This window comes from Phocoena sinus, chromosome 1, assembly GCF_008692025.1.
Source record: "Phocoena sinus isolate mPhoSin1 chromosome 1, mPhoSin1.pri, whole genome shotgun sequence".
NCBI lineage: Eukaryota > Metazoa > Chordata > Mammalia > Artiodactyla > Phocoenidae > Phocoena > Phocoena sinus.
The window spans coordinates 153264612-153282993 of record NC_045763.1 but is presented as its reverse complement, the minus strand read 5'-3'; the positions used below and the strand labels follow the sequence as shown (position 1 = coordinate 153282993).

Below are 18382 nucleotides of genomic sequence, written 5' to 3'. Positions count from 1 at the left end.
CGGGGGAAGCCTCTTCCCGCCCCCCCACTGCAACCTGGAGTGTGGAGATTCCGCTGCTCCCAAGAGGTCAGCTTAGGCTGGACCACCTGTCCGCCAGCTTCCTGCCCCCAATCCCTGGACTCCTGGAAGAGACTCTGTGGGAAGAGGCCTTTTCCGATGGCGAGGGGACTTTGGGGGATGCTTTTTGGGGGTGGGTGTGCCAATGGGGACCTCACTAGTCACCCGGCCGCGTGGGAGAGCTCTCACTGCACCACCCAGAAAAGTGCCTATTTCCCCACGTTGACCCTTTCACCTATTCAGGAACCTCTCAACCACAAGCTTCCTGTCCTGATTGCTGTGCAGAAACCAGCTCTGCCCGGTGGAACTTCTGCGATGATGGACATGTCCTATATCTGTTCTGTCCAGTGCAGTGGCCACCAGCCACATGTGACTATCCAGCAATTGAAATGCGGCCAGTGTGACATTTAATTTAATTTTATGTTTAATGTAAATAGCCGTATATGGCTGTCTTATTGAACAGGGTAGGAGATGATTGGGGGGCCTGCCTACTTAAGGTCATGGAGCCCCAGTCTGTTGAGCTGGAAACGACACCGACTCCAACCCTTCCTGCAAACAGTGAGGAAATAAAGCTAAGCAGGCAAGAAAGTTCAGAGAATTGTGCTCCTGGCTCTGCACTGGGATGCTGGCAGGTGTGGGAGTGCTGCCCTAGAGAGGTCCTGGTGTTCTATACAATTCCAAGAGCCTGTAATTCTAGAGGTACGAGCTTTGCTGGGCCCTGGGTGGGCCACTCAGTGCCTCACCTTTTTCAGTCAAAAGAAGGGTGAGCAGCTGTCATGAAGAGGGACAGTGTCAGTGGCCTCATTCAGGTAGATGCTGCCTCTCATTCCCCAAGCTACACATCTCCTGCAGGTCGTCCAAGGGGTCAGAGTGGGAGAAGACATCAGCCTGAGTCCCAAGTCTTGTGAGATGGAAGACAGCAGTGCATACATCTGTGTGCTTGTGCACCTGGCCCCATACCAGGGTGGGTGAAGCTCTGAACCTGTGAAGGTACAACTGTATGTGGCAAGGTGGGAAGGCCCCCAGACCTGAGTCAGACGGGCAGCCTCCTAGTTTTGATTTTTCACGCTTCACTGAGCACTCTCGGCCAAGTGCTTTCATTCTCTGTGCCTCAGTTTCTCCACATGTAAAAAGGGAGCATCGGTCGGATCTCTGGTGTTCTACGTTTTTAGGTGTTGGTGCCTTAGACTGCATGGGTAAATGGCGATGTGGGGTGGGGGGGTTGCAGTGCCCGAGTGCAGAGCCTGAGCTTGAGGCTGGCTTCCATGAGCTGGGACCATCTTTCTGGCCCACAGTCCACTGCCACAGTGTTAGCCCTGGTCCTCAAGGGGCTGGCTCTCTGCAAACTTCCCACCCAAGGTTGTGTAAACCTTCAACTCCACTCGAACCCCGCTGATGTCAGATGGATGGCATCAGTCCTGCACGCAGGAACCTGTGCTTCTGAGTGAACGTACAGTTTGTCATTCTGTCACGTTCCTGTCTGCACACGATCTCTTGCTTGTGCTTCCCTCTGTTTCAAACCCTAGTGAACCCAGGTACAGTGGGGTTGTGAACATGAAGTCTTTATTCTGTTTGTCCTCAAAGTAGGGAAGAGCTGGTGCTGGGGGCAGGGCGCACATCCAGGAGGTGCTCCATGCCCCTGAGTGAGGGCACAAGCACAGGCAGGGGTTGGAGAGTCCCAGAGAGTGCTCCAGCTCTGGGCTGGAGCTGAGGGCAGGACCTGCAGGGCAGCAGAGGGCCTCAGCGGGCCAGGGCAAAGCCAATGCGATTGTTACGCCGATCAAACTCCGTGTAGAACTTGCGGATGAAACTGGCACCCAGGACCCAGACTGGCCCCGTGGGCGGTGGGACGTCCAGACCATGGAGGGCCAGTGTACACAGATCATCGCTATTGTAGGGGTCCTGGCAGGAAGCAAGAGGGTTTCCACACTGCCCAGCTGATAACCACGTGGCCTGACTCCAGCAGCCATCCTCAGCAACATCTCCCCACCAGTCCCCCATCCACACCGGGCCTCCATCACATCCCGGCCCTTTGAACCATCATGGATTGCACCCCTCCGAGAGGCAGGCGCTAAGCTGGATGCTGCTAACAATGCATCAGGCACAGCACTGCCTTCAGGAGCTTACAGTCTGGCAGAGCTTCTGGTCCTAGACGAGGTAGTTAACACCTCTAAACCCACTGAACATAAAAAGCAGGTAAGAGTATAGGAGCATAGCATTACTGGGGGCGTTGGATGAGAACGGAGATCAGGAGATGAGTACAGTGATCCTCAAATTTGGCGGCAAGTTGGAATCACCTGGGGAGTTTTGAAAACATTGATGCCCAGGTACCACCCCCAGAGGTATCGATAGGTGTGGGATGTGGCTTATTACTGGGATTTTTAAAAGCTCCCAGGTGACCCTAGTGTGCAGCCAAGTTTGAGAACAACTGGTCTAGCAGGTAATCTGTGCATAATGACTTGTCTCTTTTTGAGGGCCCCTGCCCACCCTCCCTCCCTGTTGCCGAGGGGCAGACTAGAGTCTCACCTGTAATACATAGTCCGCGCTGGTGAGCGTGTAGGCTCTGCCTCCGAGGTGGAAGGAGATGTCAGGGAGTGTGGGCACTTGGTTACAGTTCACGACATACTGGCGGTGGGGAGGGTCAAGGGAGCCCCTTTGAGTGTGGGAGGTCCCCCAGCAGACATAGCCCTGTGCTTGTGGCCCGGCCCTTCTCCTGGAGAGGGCTGGGCACAGTCCCCAAGTCCCCAATCCCCTCTCTCAGGGACCAAGGATCAAGCCACACATGGGAAGAATGTGAGAGGCAGGCCTGAAATGGTCTCATTTGGGACCGAATGTTTCCTAGGGTCATTTGGGGGCCTGGACCAGGTGGTGCTCCCCCCACCCCTAGCGCCCTCCCCGCCAGCTCCTTACTTCATCTGTGCTCAGCTCCTTGGCCCCCAGGGTCTCCATGAGCAGCCTTAAGGAGCTGGTGGGACCCGAAATGTAAGATGCACCGGTATCCACCACTACCATGCAGCCCTCCTCACAGAGCAAAGTTGTCGACCTCACAGACACCCTGGGGAAGGCCACACGGTCAGACAGACAGATGGACAGCAGGCTGATGGGGCACCACCAGGCTGCATGGCTTTCCTGAGTGAGGGCAGATGATGGGAGGGAGTGCTGGTGGTCCAGTGATTCAGTGAAGGAGGGGTAATGCGTGAGCTGGAAGAAGAGAGGTGCTGCCCCCTCCCTCGGCGTGTGGCTTAGTGACCCTCCGCTTCCTCCCAGTAGGCCCCCTCCCCTCTGAACCGTATATCTCAGTGTTCCCCATCCCCGGACAAAGCAGGCAGAGAGCAAGTGTTGGCCAGACCTTAAGAAGCGGCTGCAGTAGGAGAGAGGGCAGGATGGTAACCCTGCCCCTTCCAGACCCCACCCACGGCAGCAGCAGCATTTTTAGAGAGTGAGGAGGGTTGAGGATTCCTGACCCTTTCATTCTGATCTGCCAGGAGCCAGTCTTGCTGACGCTCACGTAGTGGAAATTCTCTTGGTAATACTGGGGGTCGCTGCCTCCCAGCACGATCTCTCCCCCCAGCAAGTGGGAATTCCTAAAGGGAAGATCAGAAGCTCTTGGAGACCCACAACCTGGAGACTCAGTAACCCCAGCAACGAGGGGAGTTGGGCACAGGTGCAGGGTGGGGCAGGGGAAGGCGGGGCGGACGGCAAGGCTGGGGAGCTGCAGACCATGCCGCTTCTCCACCTTTCTTGCCCCTTCCCAAGCCCAGTCAGAGGTGGTTCCAGGAGGGTCCGGCTGCGCCGAATAAAGCACCCCCAGAGAGGTCACAGAGAAGGAACAGGCACGCGGACGGTGAGTAGAATGCAAACAAGACACAAATCAGCCCCACCCTCACTTGGGTTCGGGTAGCTGTGTGCTGCGCAGGTGCACGGGACATGGGATGGGCCTCTGGGAGCCGTCGGGTGGGGGTGGGCAGGGACGTGAGGAGAGCGGGAAGGTGGAGCAGAGAGCTTGGGCCTCCAGTGGAGCCTGGGTCTGCTGAGGTGAGTTTTGGGCAGGTGGCAGGTGTGATTCTGGGCCAGGTGCTCTGGAGGGTCAGGGCCAAGTGGGGGGGTTTCCGTCTCCTCACTTGGAATTTCTGCAGAGAAGGAGACACAGCAGAAAGGAAGACTTTGTTTCAGGTGAGCCCCACCAGCCTGTTGTTTGGCAGGGTGGGTATCACGCACTCTTTTTACCCTACAGGCAATGGAGTCACCAGGAGGTGAAGTCACTTGCCTGAGTGGGGGACTGGAGCCAGGGCTCCTGGTGCCCAATCCGAAGCTGATGCCCCTTGCTTTCCTCTCCTCCAGGTGGCTTGATGCCTCCCAAAGCTCAGGGCCTACCTTAGGGCTGGTTTCCTCTATGTGTGTGTGTGTGTGTGTGTGTGTGAGAGAGAGAGACAGAGACAGAGACAGAGAGACAAAGAGAGAGAGAGAGATGCGATTTTCCAGCATTCATAGTAGAAGGCAAGTGTGCATGCACATGGGTGCACAGCGTGTAGGTTGCACGTTATTTGTGCAAGTGCAATTAATTGCATTTTTATAAATCCAGTACATACGCATATGTGCTGGCACAATTTCCCTCTGCCTCTCTCCCCAAACTTCAAGCTCTCTCTGGATGTTGCCTCCTTCTCATCCCAGTGTAAAGGAAGAGGCAGGCCCTCTCCGCAACAAGGCCCGCCTTCCTCCTGTTTGCTGGGATCCTACTCCCTTCCATGGCCTCCAGGCTCCTATACCCTCAGTTACCTCCTCCTTCTTCCCACATTTTCAACCTGTCACTTTCCACTGGCTTCTTCCTCCACCTGCAAGCACACTCAGGCATCCTCCAGCATTTTAAAACACCCACCCTTCTTTTCCCTGCTTCTCTGTGCAGCTCTGTCTGCACCCCACCTGGCATTCCCTCCCCAGACGAATTTCTCAGGGCAGCCTACATCTGCCTTTGCCTTCCTGACACACATCCACCTCTTCACTGCTTGCCATCTGCCCTTGCCTGGCCTCTAAAACACCTCTTCCCAAGACGGCCCCTCACAGCCTATTGGTGGCCTTTTCTCAATCCCTCCCTTTCTCTCATCAAGCCAGACACTCCTTTTCATTTCATCTCTGTGATTTCTCTGGACACTGACCCTCCCCTCTGTCCTCGCTGCTACTGGCCTCCTGTTCGCACCCTCATGATCTCTTGTCTCCAGCTCATACCGAACAGCTGAGAGCAGATCACATTTCTACTCAACAGCTGAGAGCAGCTTCCCCAAGATTGGCTAAACTGTACATAAGCTCAGCCTAGTGTTGAAAGCATGGGGTTTCAGCCTCACGTCCCCTGTTGTTGCCCATCACGTTGTCATGTTTCTTGTCTTCCCTGCCGGACTGTAAGCTCTGTGAGGGCAGGGACTCCGTCTTGCACACTGTGTTCGTGGCTGTACCCCCAGAGCCTCACACAATGCTTGTCATATCAGCGCCCAGTGTTTGTTGAATCAGTGAATGAGCAGATAAATGAGGGGATTAATGAATGAATGAAGTCAGCTGTCTATGTGAGAGAAGCCAGGGCCCTTACAGGGAGGTCCGCCAGCCACGGCAATGCCTTACTTTCCATCACCCCCACACTGCATTCTCCTCTTGGTCTAGAGCAGTGCTGAACTGAACAGAAAGTAAAAGAAGTTTCCACAAAGATGGAAATGCGCTACACCTGTACTATCCCAAGTGGTAGCCACTAGTCACTGTGGCTGCTGCGTACTTGAAATACGTAGTGTGACTAAGGATTTGAATGCCTAGTTTTAATTAATTTTAATTTAAGCATTGGCTTCCATACTGGATAGTATAGCTCTAGATATGGATTGAATACCACCTGATCCTGAATACATCAAAATCCTGGCCTAGAACTCTCTTCCTACCCTCCCAGCTCTCCTGCCTCCTTCCCTCTCCCCGCCTCTGCCCCTGGAGTCCAGGCCTACCTGCTGTAGTAGACAGAGAAGACGTCCTCCTTCAGCACCCTTTGGGAGAGGATGTGGTCAAAGACGGGGGTGACCCCCCCAATGGCCTGTGCAGGGAAGCCCATGCCCAGAACACCATCAAACTTGGCCAGCATGAAAGGTATCAGGGGCAGCTCCGTGACCTCTCCAAACGTCTGTGTGACTGTGATTCCGCCCACCTGTTGGAGGAAGGACCAGAGGAGACCAAGCCCACAGCCTGTACCCTGGCCAGGGTCTGGTCTAGACTTCCACACTGGGGCCTCGGGGCACACACGGGCCCCAGGGTGTGACAATCTGGAGTAAGACCATTTCATCAACACTACATGCATATCACCTCTCCTAATAAACATGTAGGCGGCAGAGTCCAGAGGGACTGGAAGGGGCAGAGGCTGAGAAGGTGGTATTGCCAAGCAATAGTAGTAGAAGAAAAGATGCCAGGAGCTCCCCAGTAGCCCAGCTTTCACATCGGTAGGACTGGGTTTTGGTCCCCTACCCCCATGATGGGCCGAGGATTTCTCCAGCACAGCCAGGCCTGCCCTTCATGATCCTTTTTCCCTAATTTCACGGACAAGGGGGAGTAAGGGCTCATACTGATTTCCTCTCAGTTCCATATGTACCCTTCCCCTAACTCTGTCAGAGCAGTAGCTGGAGAAACCCAGAAATGGAGGAGGGTCAGACACAGGCCAAGTGACAGTGAAAACCAGGACTGACCCTAATCCCAAACTCTGAACTCAACTATGACCTTAAAACCTAAGCCTGACTCCAAAAGTGACGCTGACCCTAAGGATGACAATACCCCTGACCCCTGACCCCTGACCCCGACTCTGACTCTGGATTTCAGTCTAGGGTCTAGTTAAGAGCCCAGTCAGAGCTGGGTGACCTCAGGCAGGTTACCTGACTGCAGGCTGTGGGGCTCAGGACAAACCCTATGAGTGCATTAGATGGAAAGGCCTCCACAGATCACCCAGGTTGAGCCAGGAGCTCAGGTCTGCTCTGCCCCAGGTGCTTTGCAGCTCTGGAGAGAAGTAGCAAAGGAGGGTGCTCTTCAGCTCTCCGGGCTCCAAGGTGGACGGGCCTGTACCTTCCCCAACCACAGGCCCTAGGCTGGCAGGAGGCGTCTAGGGACAAGATGGGCAGGAGGTCAGATGACCTGGGATGGCCTCACTTACAGTCACCAGGTCCTGGCTCAGGAAGCCTTTGACCTTCCCAGATCCATAGTGGATGGTGAATTCCGTCCCATTCTCCACATAGCTGGAGGATTCCGAGGAGTCGTAGAGGCTGTGAATCTCTGGCAGGGAGACATAGGCTCAGGGCCAAGGGAGGCCCAGGCAGGGGGCTCGGGGGCAGGCGCTGGCTATGGCCCATGTGTTGAGGCCTGAGTGCAGAGACAGGGTGGCCCTGAGCTTGGAGGCTTGGAAAATGTGTTTCATCAATCAAGGACTGTGTACCTCGGTCCCCTGTAATGTGCTCATGTCTCTGAGAATTTTGTCTCAAGTGAAGTATTTTAAAGTAATTGCTAACACTAGGGTGGGGAGAAGATTCTGGTCACAGTAAGCATTCAGTAAGTTCATGGAGGGTAAGGACGGCAGAGCCCAGGAGCCTGGGATGGGTCTGAGAATTCAGTCCTCTCCCAATCTCAGGAGGAGTGACAAATGGCTTTCTGGGTGGGCTGGGGGCTCCTGGAGCCTGCCTTTTTTTTTTTTTTTTTTACCTTGGTGGCCATATAAGAAAAATGGGGGACATTTTCTTCTCTCTTCTCAGGGGCAGTGGGAGCAGAGGCGGAGAGGTAGCAGCTCAAGTGGTAGCAGGAGGGATTTAACTGGGTGTGAGGTGGGACTGCCCAAGCATGACAGGGCAGGGGCTTTGAGGAGGCACCCCGGGTCTCACCACAGGCCGTGTAGAGAGGGCTGCACTTGGTGGAGGGCACCCAGAGGTTGGCTGAGCCCGTGTCAAAGATGACTTTGAAGGTCTGTGGTGGGGTGCCAATGCCGATCTCACCATAGTACTGGGTCTGCAGGGATGAAACGAAAGAGGTGGCTTGAGGGACTCGGGGAGCCTTGGGACTTGGGGTCTTGCCTGATACCCCCTTGGCACTTGGGGCTGGATGAGGCAGATCATGCAGGCTCTCTGGGCTTCCATTTTCCAGCAGGGATGGGGTGGGAGGCTTAGCACTGTCTTATGAATTCCCAGGAAGTGGGAGGCTCGATGAGACAAGAGGGCAAAATAAAAGTACTGCAAATGAAGCAGGAAGGTGCCCCAAGCCTTAAGGAACCACTGATGCAGTATGTAGTCAAGCTGCACTGAGCCTGGTCACAGAAACCTGCATCTGAGGTCATACACCCCTCCTGCCCACCCCTGGCACCTGGGCTTGGGGCCCAGAGCCTGGATTCCTAAGTTCCAAACCTGACCCTGCCTCTGGGCTCCTTCCTGCCCTCTGTGCCTCAGGCTTTCCAGCTGTGAAATGGGAATTTCGTGAGGTGCTCAAAAAGGGCAAAGAAAGCCTTAGGCCCGAGAGAAAAAGGAGAGGGCAGGTGCTGGGGGCCAAGGGACCGAGCTGGGCACTCACATCCAGGTAGTTGGTGAGCACCACGGGGGAGGTGCGGTTGCCAAAGGAGAGTGTCTTGGTGAGCTGGCTCCACTCAGCACCCAGCCTGGCCACGTCCACGCCTCGCTCCTTCAGGCTTTCCCAGACGGAGGGCATTTTCTTGAGGAAGATCCTGGCCCGTGACGCAGTAAGAAAAAGTAGAAGGGCTCTGTCCTGCCCCATAATAATGGTAGAGTTCCGGAAGCTTCTGACACCACTACCCCTAACCTTAGCCCAGGCACCTAAGAATCACTCTTGAGCCCTTAGGCCTCTAAAGGAGAATTTACAAACCTCCATGGTCACCTACGCTGGTATTAAATAACCCTCAACTAACTCCTCCTGTTGTCTACTTTTGATCCTTATCACTGCAAGGCCATTTGTTCATTCGTTCATTCCGTAGTCACAGGTTGAACACCTACCCTGTGCCTGCACCGTGCTGGATACTAGGATGTAAAGATCATCACTGCCTTCAAGGAGCACCAGCAGGCCAGGAGACAGAGGAGGAAACAGCACTGACTTCCCCTCCAAGGAGATGAAGACTGGGAGCGCCCCTCTCAAGGCTGGGCAGGAGGGGGCAGTGCCACATGGGGCCTGCAGGTGGCAGCAGACACCCTCAGTGGCCTGTGGGGGCTGTGGGATGCTGCGGGCAGGGGCCCAGCCAGGACCGTGGGGTGGAGAGGACCGATTGAACTGGGTGCGGTGGGGGAGAGGTGGGCGTCTCCAGAGTGCCTGTGCAGCCTGTCCTTGGAAAGATGTGCCTTCTGAAGCCTAAGTCCCGGTCCCTCGTCTTCTTGTCCTGACACTTTCCTATCAGCTTTGGGAGGCAGAATTAGACCTGGGAAACTCACTGAGCTGCCACCACATGAGTGCCAAACACTGTGCACGCCACCCCACCCATGTAAGCCTCATGACAACTCTGCAAGCTGGCTGTCGTTATCCTCACTTTATGATAAGGAGTGAGGTGCCTCAGAAGCGATGGAGCAGACATTTAAAGCGGCGTGATCGGCCCTGTTTCCCATATAGGGTCCCCTGGACTCTGACACGAAGGCTGTGTGCCAGGGGCTGGAGGATGTCCTGAGCTGTTGGTGGGGGGTCCCAGGGTTGCAGCCCAGTGTCTGGAGTATCCCTCTTTCTGTACTTGGTACTATCCTTTCCTGCTCACACCCCGTGTATTCTGTGTACCCCATTATGCCCACAAACATGAAGGCAACTTTCACGCCTGTCGATATAATATTTTAACGGAAATGACTTGTCAAATTCATAACATAGTCTGCTCTTCAACAAAGTATTTTAGCAATTGTGATCTTCTTTGATTCTCAGCCATCTCATGAGCTGGGTAATTTTACTATTCTCATTTTACAGATGGGAAAATGGAGGGGCAGAGAAGGCTTGACCCCAAGGAGGGCTCATTTTCCACTATTTACTATGAACAACCTCAGCTCTGGACCTTTACTTTTACCTTTCTCCTTTTAGAAAGTCCCTTCCTTCTCCCCTTCCCCTTCCCTCCCCACACCCCAGCACGTTCATCCTTGGAAGCCTAGCATGCACCCCCCGTCCCCGTCCTGGGAAGCTTGCTCCATGAACTCCCTCCAAAATGGCCTCACCTTTGCTTGGGCTCCTGTTCCGTTTTCGCGGGGTGCTCACAGCCAGCACTGCACAGCCTGGTGCTGAGGGCATAGTGGTTGTGGGGACATGCTTGAATCTCTTCCTACCAGCGTGATTCTGAGCAATTTACCTAACCTCTCTGGGCCTTTTCTGAGCTCCCATTAACTCCTCTGTAACAATGGACTGAATGGCAGTACCTACCACGGAGAAGCACTTTGCAGATTAAGCAAGCTGCCCACTGCTCATAAGTAAAAGGCATTTGTGTATGTAAAAGGCAAGGACGCACCTTGAGAATGGGGTCTGCTGTTTGGATCTCTCAGAGAGCCTTGCATCATGCCCTGCACGTGGCAGGTAGCAAAATTCCTGTAAGTATGTTTTAAAAGCCTGACTCCCTCTTCACCTTGGCCCAATTCCATTCTTCTTCTCTTTCTGAAGAGAACAAGGGAGAATGTTTCCACCTTTCCCTGCCTTTATCCTGGGGGTGGGGCCGCGCTCAGGCACACGCTGCCTCTGGGAAGCCCCCCGCTCTCTCACACCATGCCCCCAACCCAGCAGCTACTCTCCATGAGCCTTGGAGCAGGGGAAACCAGCTTTGGAAACAAAAGGCCCAGTGCGTGCCCAGGCTCAGCCTCTTACTTGTGACCTCCGGGAGCCTCAGTGTCCCCAGCTGCAAAATGGGACTGCTGAGTTGTTTGGAGGATGATTTGAGATGAGATACGGGAAACGATCCTGTGAATTCCTCAGCATTTTACAGACTTAGCAACTCTTACTGTTATTAAAACCTGCCCTCTTACCTTCAGGTCTTCTGGTCCCATCTGCACTCCCCAACCTGAAACCCTTTCTCCACAGGCCCCCCACCCCCCCGCCTCTCCCCTTCTGCAGCCTTGAAGAATTGCTTGTTCCCACAGGGCCTGGCACCAAACATGGATGTTAGGTCTCTCTCCTCCCACCTTTGGGCTGCCTTAAGCCTTTCTTTTAACAGTTGTGATAACCCACCCTGGAGTATGATAACAGCTGGGTTTTTACAGCGTGCCTGCACCAGGCCGAGGGATCTACATGCAATATCTCATTCAATCTTCAAAGCAGCTCTGTAAAATAGGTGTTTAAAAATGGTAAACTGAGACCTGGAGAGGTTCACTGTCTTGCCCGTGGTTCCAGAGCTAGTTGGCTCTGCTAGTGGAGCAGAATTTAAACCAAGACTACCCAATTCTGGAAGCCTTGCATTTAATCACTGCTGTGCTGCTTCCCTGGTAGACTTAACTGTACTGCACCCCTCTTAGTAATTAGGCTGTGAGCTCCTGAGGGGCAGGGAGTATGTCTCAGTCATCCCTGGGTGCCCCCACTGCCTAGCATGGTGATCTATGCAGGAAGTGAAAGCTCTGGTCAGGGATCAAAAGACACTGCTTCCAGGCTTAACTAGTGCCACTGCTGGCTGTGTGATATTGGGCGAGTCACCTGACCTCTCTGAATGGAACCATAAACCTTGCTGCCCTGCTGATCGTGAGGACTGGGTGACATCACATATCTGAAAGCCTAGGTGTTAGGAAAATGAGGATCCCTTCTCCCCTGCCACCCTCTCTCCCAGTTACCGTCTGAAGGCGCCAGTGTCTGGGGGGAGACCGAAGGTGCAGGAGCCACAGAGCACCAGCAGGAGTCCCCAGCGAGGCATTCTGCTCCACTGGTCCACGCTTCCCGTGGATCTACGCTTTGCCTGTGTCCCAGCTCTCTCTGGGATCCCCTGAAGGACCCTTCTCCTTTTGTACGCTCCACACTTGGGATGCCTGCGATTCTGCTCTGCCCTAATTTATTACCGTGGGGCAGATGACAGGGCAGCCAGTAATAAATCCCTCCGTGGGACTGAGCTAAGTGGGTGAAGGGTGATCAGGCTTCTGACGCGGAGCAGGGGGCCCAGAGGAAGGAAGGTTGTGGGAAAGCAAGGCTGTGCCCAGTGACGCCAGTAGCCCTGTCTCGGCCTGGCCCTGTGACCCCTCAGGGAAGACAGAGGCTGATGAGAAACAACACTGCTAGGGGACAAGGGCAGGGCTGGGACAAGCATGGAACCCAGGTTTCCCGTCCCTCAGCCAGTCTCCCTCACCCCTTGCCTTTGTAGCTCTGTCTTCTGGGTTAACCTTGGCTGTGCCCCTGCCTAGCTTCTCCTAGGCTGCATCTCAGTGTTCCCATCTGGAACATGGGTGACCCCTCCTGGCTCGTTCCCTGACAGAGCCAGAGCCAGGGGCCTCGATGCTGCTTCCCTCCAAGTCTCTGTCGGCAGTGGCTGTTTATGGGAAAGTGCAGCACAGCCCTTCCTCTGGAAGTGGGCACCTGGGGGCAGGGGGCGTGTGTCCATCCTCAGTTGACCTAGTATTGGTGGAAGGGAAGGGCAGCCCTGGGGATGTGGGGAGGCTTCTGCCAAAGAGCGAGGTGGGGCAGCTGTTCTTCCAACCCCTCCTCCTCTTTCTGCTTGGCCTTAACTCCTTTCTGGGCTCTGTCTCTGCCCCCTTCCCTTTTTCTTGTAGCTTACAAGCAGTCAGGGGCAGCTCACCACACACTCACCTGGCCCCTGAATCCCAGGGTGGGTGCTATTTATTCCGCTTAGGATGTCCTCTCCTGGCGTCTCCCTGCTCACTCTTAGGGCCCACTTCCAGTATCACTATCTCCTCCGTGAAGCAGGTGCGGATTCAGCCTGGAATTGATGGTCTCTGCTGGGGGCTCCCACAGTGCAGACACGAGCCTTCTGTGAGAGCACAGACCTCAACTGTCCTGTCTCAGAATTATTTCTGTGTGTGTACATCTGCCTCTCGCCCAGAGTGGTGCTTAATACTTATCAAATGAGTGCCCCGTGAACCGTGATGAGCAGCGCGAGAAGCCCTGGCGTCGCTGTTGGGGACCCGGCTTCTGGTTCTGACTCTACCACCAACTTGCTGTGTGACGTGGGAACCTCTTCCCCTCTCTGGGCTTCAGTTCTCCGATCTGGAAGATGAAGCAGCTGCTGGGTGGCCCCAGGGCACCCTCCTGGGTAGACACTCTAGTATCCCAGTCCTGTGTATTCAGGGCACTGCTCTCTGCACCGACTGTGGGCAGTAAGAACTTAACCAGAGGCGCTAATCTCTGTTACCAACGTGTTGTCTAATTAATGCATTTGGATCTCTGAAATTACAACACCCTCACCAAGTGATGGGAGAATTCGGTGTTTCTTGGTATAAACTCTCACTGGAGAATTCTCAGGCCCTGCGGTTGGCATTGGGGGAAGCATTTGAGGGCAGGGGAGAACTTTTAAGAACACCTCAAAGTGGGAACATCTCTCTTGTCAGGTTGAATAAATATTTATTAAGCATCCCTGTAGGTCTCGGGGCTCTTTCATTTATTAGCAAGTATCCACTGAGCATTTCTTATATAGTAGACACTTTTCTAGATGCTGGAGTTACAAAGGTGACAGAAACGAACACCATTGCTTCTGCATAGCTCTGTGAAGTGGGGACCCTCTGCTCAGACAGGAAGCTGAGGCTTCAGAGAACTTAGGGAAGGACAAGCTGAGCGCTTTGCCTTGTGACTCCGGGCTCCTCTCTGGGGCCGTGTGTGTCACAGATGACCGGCAGAGCCAATGGGATGCGAAGGAGAGGGGTGCTGGGCTGTGGCTGAGTCTGCCAAGCCCACAGAGCTTTCGATGGGGGAGAGGGAGCCCTTTAAAGCCCCGTCCTCACTGCAGTTTAGATGCCCGGCTCAGTGCAGTAGGACCCTCACCTGTATTTCAGGTCAGTACTCAGGACTCTTCTATGGCAAAGGCAGGGCTGGGGGTCCCAACAGCCGGCCAAGCCCTCTGTGGCCCCAGGCACTCTCCAACCAAAAATGCCCTTCCTGCCCACATCCCTGTCTCCTGCCAGTGGGTGCAGCACATGTGAGCACTGACCCTGGGACCAGCAGTGGGTACAAGTGTGAATAAGAAGAGTGAATAACTTCCCCAGGAAAGACACAACTGTCAAACTATAGACCAGAGTCGCAGGGACCAGAGGATGGTCTTCTCACGCGCTGCTCTCAGCCCACCCCCTCAACTCCTGTGGGGCTCAGATCCTGAGACCAGACACTGCGTATCACATCCCATCAAGACTGTGGCCTGGACTCACAGTGAGCAGGGATCCTGAAATCAAGCCGTGAAGGTTCGTGGAGGGCAGCTCTGCAGAAGCTTAGCTGGAAGAGAGAAGCCCCAGGGATCATAAAGCCCTTGAAGGTTCTTCCACAGAAATTGGAGTCAGACCCGTTTGTACAGCCTCATTGTACAGAGCTGAGGCCCTTAAAGGGTGGCAGGGAGAAAGAATCCGGTTTTAGTTCCGTTCTAAGGAAGAACTGTCGAGCAGTCAGCACCCAGCGAGAGCGAATGCCCTGTGTGCAGTCACCTCCGACCCTGGGACAGTCCGCTCCAGTATTTTTTAGGATTCTGTGTGTCCTGACTCCCTGCCAGGTGGCCCAGCCTGTTACTACCCATTTTCCCTGTCGGGTGAGGATGATTGGAAGGCGGGTGGAACTCCATGAGAATCTCCCTCTGAACCTGGGCCTGCCGGTGCCCTGGGCTGTGGGAGGGAAGGCGCGTGGGTAGGGACCTTTCCCGGGTTATCTCGCAGGCCCCATCAGCCCAGGGGTCCAGTGTTCCTCACAGAAGCCCCCCAGGATCCCACGTCGAGGCCCCAGGCTGCGTCACCTGAGGTCGGGGAAGCAGAGCTGGAGGCAAAGGGAAGGGCTGGGCCACACCTGCCCTTTCCCCTGGGGCAGACCCATGACGTGAGAACCAGTCCCGAGAAGCATAAATCCCGCCTGGGTCCCGTCCTCTCCTCTCTCTTCAGATCCCACGCTGGGTGTGCAGAGTGGGGGGCAGGGTCATTCAGAGGGGTGGTGGGGCTCTGGGAATCTCTCAGGAGACAAGTGGTGCTCAGGGTTTCTCTAAAAATGCCCCCAAGTCCCACTTTGCTCCAGGATAATGATCCCAAGGAGATTTGGGGTTGTGACCAGGACTGGGAGGGACCAACGGAGGTGAAGTGTGCAGGGAGAGAAGGCTGTGTGGTACCCAAGAGGCTGATTTTTGCTACTTTGAAAGGAGCATGGGTTTTTTTCCACCAGCATTAGTTTAGTGGAAAGTTCTTGCCATGGCCACTGCCCTGGGGAAGGTGGCAAAGAGATCAGACTCACTGAGGCTTGGAATTGGGGAGCTAAATATCTCCGGGCTGATACTGCTTCTGTTCATAAAAAGCAAACGGGAAAGCAGGAAAAAAGATAAAAATGGACACGTCTTTTCTTCACCTGTATTCCTCCCTGTGTCACGCTTAACTCCCCAACCCCGGAGGGCCCAGCTGCTTCCTGGGAGGAATTTTTCAATCAGATGGGAGCATTGAGCTTGCAGAGATGAGCAGCTGGGGCCTTGAGAGGAAAAAACAGACCCGGAACGGAGTTTAATAACCAGCCGGGGCTGCCTTGTGTGGGTGGACCCTCCAGAGGGAATAATTACTTGGAAGGCATTGGGGCTGGGACCGGGAGCGTCTTGGAGCTGCGGGGTGGAGCTGCAGGGAACCAAGTGTCCTTAGCTGGTTGTTCTGGGGGCCTTGGAGGAACAGGAATTCAGCCACAGGGTTGGGGTGATCCCAACCTGAGGCCTGCTCAAGTGGTGGCCCAGGAAAATTGAAGGCAGGTCACCCGGGTCTTGGGAGCTACAGGCACCTGGGGGGAGGACAGGATTGGCAAGGGGGTGGGGGGCTTGGTGGGAGAGCTTGGTCAAAGGAGTACTCCTGAAATGAGATGCACCCGCTGTAGTGGGACCAGACAGCATAGCCTGAGCCATGAAAGCTAGAAACACAATAAACTGCTTTTCCCCAAATGGCACTGGTGGTCTGTTTCATTATCAAACAAAGCTTAAACTGGAAGGTCCCTTTTCCAGAGGAGGGGTCACAGTGGGGCAGCTCAGTGGAGGATGTGTGTGTTTGTGCTGTGTGGGGGGTGGTGATGCAGGGGCAGTGGTTCTGATGGGAGGGTGCTAGGGGTTTGTGCGCTAGAGTGTCACCAGCAGAAGTATAGGGAAGTGGTTGTATCCCGAGAACATTTCCTAGAAAATGGACCCCTTTCTTCTCGCTTTCCTTTTTTATCAGAAAAATAAATACTCTCGGGTTTTTCTTAAAATTAAAAAAAAAATTTTTTTTATACAGCAGGTTCTTATTAGTTATCCATTTTATACATATTAGTGTATGTATGTGGTGGTGGTGTGATGAATTGGGAGATTGGGATTGACATATATAAATACTCTAGTTTTAAAATCCAATAGAACTCAGAGACTTTTAAGGATAACCAGCATCTCCAATCCTGCTCTACAGAGGCGACGCCTTTCAGCTCTCTCAGCTATTTTGCTATTGATGGCTGTCCATATTCCTAAAGGTTATGGTTAAACTGTCATTTCTTAATTTTTCAGTTTTATTCATTATTTCTTCTTCTTTTATGGTAATTAAGGATTTCTCTCTCTTATGCTCCGTCCCTCCAACTTTGGCAAAATCAAAAGCCAGTGCTTAGATTATTATAATTAAATTTACATTGATGGTGTATTACACTGACATTTCTTTGTGTAATTTTTTGCTTTTCATTCAGTTCATCATTGGTCCTGCCCCTTTCCCACTCCTTGTTTTTCTGTGCCCAGCTGTTCCACACCCCCTTCCGCCTGGTGTGATGCCCAGGTAATGCACCAGTGGGATTTTCTCCTGGGGGCTCGGTGCTCCTGGGGGATCTCTTTGCTGCTCTCCTCTGTGGCTTCCTATGTCCAGGTTCTGGGGTTTTCCTCTTTCTCAGGTGACACTTGTATTTAGGTGGAAGATGTGTTCCGAAGCTTGCTGAGAAAGGGTGCAGGAGAAGTAAACACTTGGAGTCCCGGCAGGTCTAGAAGTGTTTCCATTCAACCCTTACCCTTTAGAGTTTGGGTGTGAATAGAATGCTAGGTTGAAACTTATTTCCCCTCTGAAATTAGAAGTTGTTTTTCCAATATCTTCTGATTTTAACAAGTCCGGTGCAACTCTGATTCCAGACTCTTCTATGGTTTGATCTCTAGTGGGTTTCACCACCTTTCCTTACCCCTGGCATGGGTCTTCTTCCATTCATGTGCTTCATCCACTTAATGGATGCCCTCAACCTGGAAATTCGTGTCCTTCCGTTCTGGGAAATCGTCCCGCATTAATTCTTTGGTCATTTCTTCCCTTCCATTTTCTCTTTTTCTCCCTTCAGGAGCTCATACTAGTAGGATATTGAAACTTCTGTTTGTTTTCTAAGTTTCTTATATTTTATCTTCTGATTTTTTTTTGTTGTTGTTCTACCTTCTATGAGATTTTTTTAACTTGACGTTCCGACTCTTTTATTTCTTAAAAAAAAATTATCCCGTAATTTTAACCTCTGAAGGCCCTTTCTTATTCTTTGATTATTCCTATGTTTATCGCAACCACTACTTGGTTTTTTGTTTGTTTGTTTTTTAATTGATTTATTTTTATTTTTGGCGTGTGGGTCTTCGTTTCTGTGCGAGGGCTTTCTCTAGTTGCGGCGAGCGGGAGCCACTCTCCATTGCGGTGCGCGGGCCTCTCACTATCGCGGCCTCCCTTGTTGCGGAGCACAGGCTCCTGACGCGCAGGCTCAGTAGTTGTGGCTCACGGGCCTAGCTGCTCCGCGGCATGTGGGATCTTCCCAGACCAGGGCACGAACCTGTGTCCCCTGCATTGGCAGGCAGATTCTCAACCACTGCGCCACCAGGGAAGCCCCCACTACTTGTTTTATGAGTGCAAAATTTTCTCTTATGCCCTCTGAGGATTTTTTTTTTTAATTTTTTTTTCCCTCTGAGGATATTAATTACAGACTAATTTTTCTATTGGTGTTTCTCTGGTTTCTCTGTGTTGTTTGCTTTGGTCTTCTCTTCCAAACTAGAGATTTTATTCAAGCTCCTGGGACAACTTGGCTCTCCATTCAGGGCTAAGACAGAGAGGTGGAGGGGCCTAGAAACTCGGTATGCAGGGGCAAGGCTCACAGCTGGTGTACCCCACGCTATATGGGGGCTTTGAGCAGATTTTCCCTGGAGCACTGCCATAAAATGAATGTTTGTGCCCCCCAAAATCATATGTTGAAATCCTAACCTTCC

At 53.3% G+C, this 18382-nt stretch overlaps 1 protein-coding gene across 5 annotated transcripts; it reads right to left on the bottom strand.

Moving 5' to 3' along the window:
- Nucleotides 1-1602: 1602 nt before the first annotated feature.
- On the bottom strand, nucleotides 1603-11991 carry REN (renin). Of its 5 annotated transcripts, XM_032610997.1 has the most exons (12): nucleotides 11829-11911; nucleotides 11236-11327; nucleotides 10239-10301; nucleotides 8617-8767; nucleotides 7938-8061; nucleotides 7220-7338; nucleotides 6033-6229; nucleotides 4179-4187; nucleotides 3522-3641; nucleotides 2968-3112; nucleotides 2584-2682; nucleotides 1603-1959 (listed from the first exon to the last, which is right to left on the bottom strand). In XM_032610997.1, the coding sequence occupies exons 4-12, from the start codon at nucleotides 8749-8751 to the stop codon at nucleotides 1798-1800; spliced, it is 1110 nt and encodes a 369-aa protein (XP_032466888.1). In that variant the 5' UTR covers nucleotides 8752-8767; nucleotides 10239-10301; nucleotides 11236-11327; nucleotides 11829-11911; the 3' UTR covers nucleotides 1603-1797. The 5 variants fall into 5 exon arrangements, with proteins under 5 accessions (XP_032466888.1, XP_032466589.1, XP_032466670.1 ...); XM_032610698.1 differs by lacking the exon at nucleotides 11236-11327 and having other exon boundaries at nucleotides 11829-11991; XM_032610779.1 differs by lacking the exons at nucleotides 4179-4187; nucleotides 11236-11327 and having other exon boundaries at nucleotides 11829-11991.
- Nucleotides 11992-18382: the final 6391 nt, after the last annotated feature.